Source organism: Habropoda laboriosa, unplaced genomic scaffold (genome assembly GCF_001263275.1).
Source record: "Habropoda laboriosa isolate 0110345459 unplaced genomic scaffold, ASM126327v1 scaffold65, whole genome shotgun sequence".
In the NCBI taxonomy this organism is placed as follows: domain Eukaryota; kingdom Metazoa; phylum Arthropoda; class Insecta; order Hymenoptera; family Apidae; genus Habropoda; species Habropoda laboriosa.
In genome coordinates this window covers 1,159,589-1,161,189 of record NW_017100254.1, presented here as the reverse complement: position 1 = coordinate 1,161,189, position 1,601 = coordinate 1,159,589, and the positions used below count along the sequence as shown (strand labels likewise).

General features: G+C 40.7%; 1 protein-coding gene across 1 annotated transcript in view; it reads left to right on the top strand.

The window, feature by feature from the left end:
- The window catches only part of LOC108572340 (plasminogen activator inhibitor 1 RNA-binding protein-like), a 2,834-nt gene extending 1,239 nt beyond the window's left edge, over positions 1-1,595 (top strand). The window contains 5 exon segments of the mRNA XM_017934560.1: positions 4-25; positions 110-292; positions 369-440; positions 514-994; positions 1,077-1,595. Of these exon segments, the coding sequence (XP_017790049.1) occupies positions 4-25; positions 110-292; positions 369-440; positions 514-994; positions 1,077-1,163 (845 nt within the window). The 3' untranslated portion in view covers positions 1,164-1,595.
- Positions 1,596-1,601: the final 6 nt, after the last annotated feature.

Here is a 1,601-nt window from a genome sequence, read left to right as displayed (position 1 = left end):
GAGAGTTTAGACGAGGACCTCCTGGGTTAGTATAAAAAGCAATAAAAAAATATAGAAGAAAAAATTTACAATATTTTCATGTTGTTGTAATTTTGTACAAATTTTCTAGTGAGGGACGTGAAACTCGAGAATTTCGAAATTCCAATGATAATCAACGCGGAGATTATGGAGAGCGCAGGGGTCGCGGTGGCATGCGCGGAATGGTGCGTGGTCGTGGGGGACCACGTGGTCGCGGAGGATACGACTACCGTGGAAAACGTGAATTCGATCGTCAATCTGGCTCTGATAAAACGTAATTTCCAATGATTATTTCTTAATATGTTAAATTTACAACATAATAATTTTATTATTCATGTATGTTTAAGCAGTGGAGTTAAACCAGTGGATAAGAAGGATGGTGCTGGTAGCCATAACTGGGGTACCCATAATGATGAAATTGAGTAAGTATTGCTTTTTAGAAAGCCTTTAAACATTAAAAAAGAATTGATTTTAATTTTAATCCTTTATCTTCAGAGAAAGTTTGAACCAAGAGAGTCAAGATTGGGCTAATGAGAAACCTGATGCAGATGCCAACCAAACGACCACAGAGGTGAAAGAGGGAGAGGCAACTGCTGATGCAGTGGAAGAGAAGCCGGTTGAGGAACTGACATTGGATGAGTATAAGGCTATTCTTAATAACAGAGTGAAGCCTCAATTCAATGTGCGTAAAGCTGGAGAGGGTGAAGATTTGACTCGTTGGAAAAAGATGTACGCGCTGCAAAAGAAGAAAGAGGGTGCCGAGGAAGAGGAAGAAGAAGAGGAAGAATACGATGCTGCAGCAGAGTATCCTCAACGCGTTGGAAGGCAAAAACGCGTGTTAGGTATCGAGATACAGTTCAGTGATTCTCGGCGTGGTTCTGGTGGACGTGGCCGAGGACGGGGTCGTGGCGAACGTGCAAATGGTCGTGGATTTGGTAATCGCGGTGCTCCTAGAGATGGAGACACACGTGGTCCGGTAAGTATTTGAATTTATCCATCTTCAGAGTTGACATTGATTAAACATGGTGAAACCTGATCAGTACGTTCTCGAATTTTAGGCTCCACAATCTGAACAAAGGTCGCCCCGGGGACGTCAAAATGCTCCAAAAGTAGATGACGAGAATGACTTCCCTTCATTGGGATAGGTGGTTTTGCTTGTCGTCTACAACACTATCCCACCATTACCACCACCATCAGTACTACTACCACAGATAAAATTACCACTAATACTAAAACTATTACTATCAACATTTTTGCGTCAGTGACAACGTTATTAATGCATAATACAGTACACCCTTGCAAAATGAGATACGTAATTTACCTAAATAAATCGGTAGCGCTTTGGATGCGCTCTTACATATTGGCACGTTAACGTTATACATAAGAAGTCGCATGATATGAACAATGTAGATCACGATCCTTTTTTGTACTTGTAATAACTCTGTTTGTCCGTAACTAGTTTCGAATGGCTAGTTCACAGATGAACGGTATTAAAAACCAGAGGCTGGATATTCAATGGACTTGTTAAATAATCGTGAAACTTGATTAAAATACTAGACAAAGAATATGGCTGAAAAGACTTT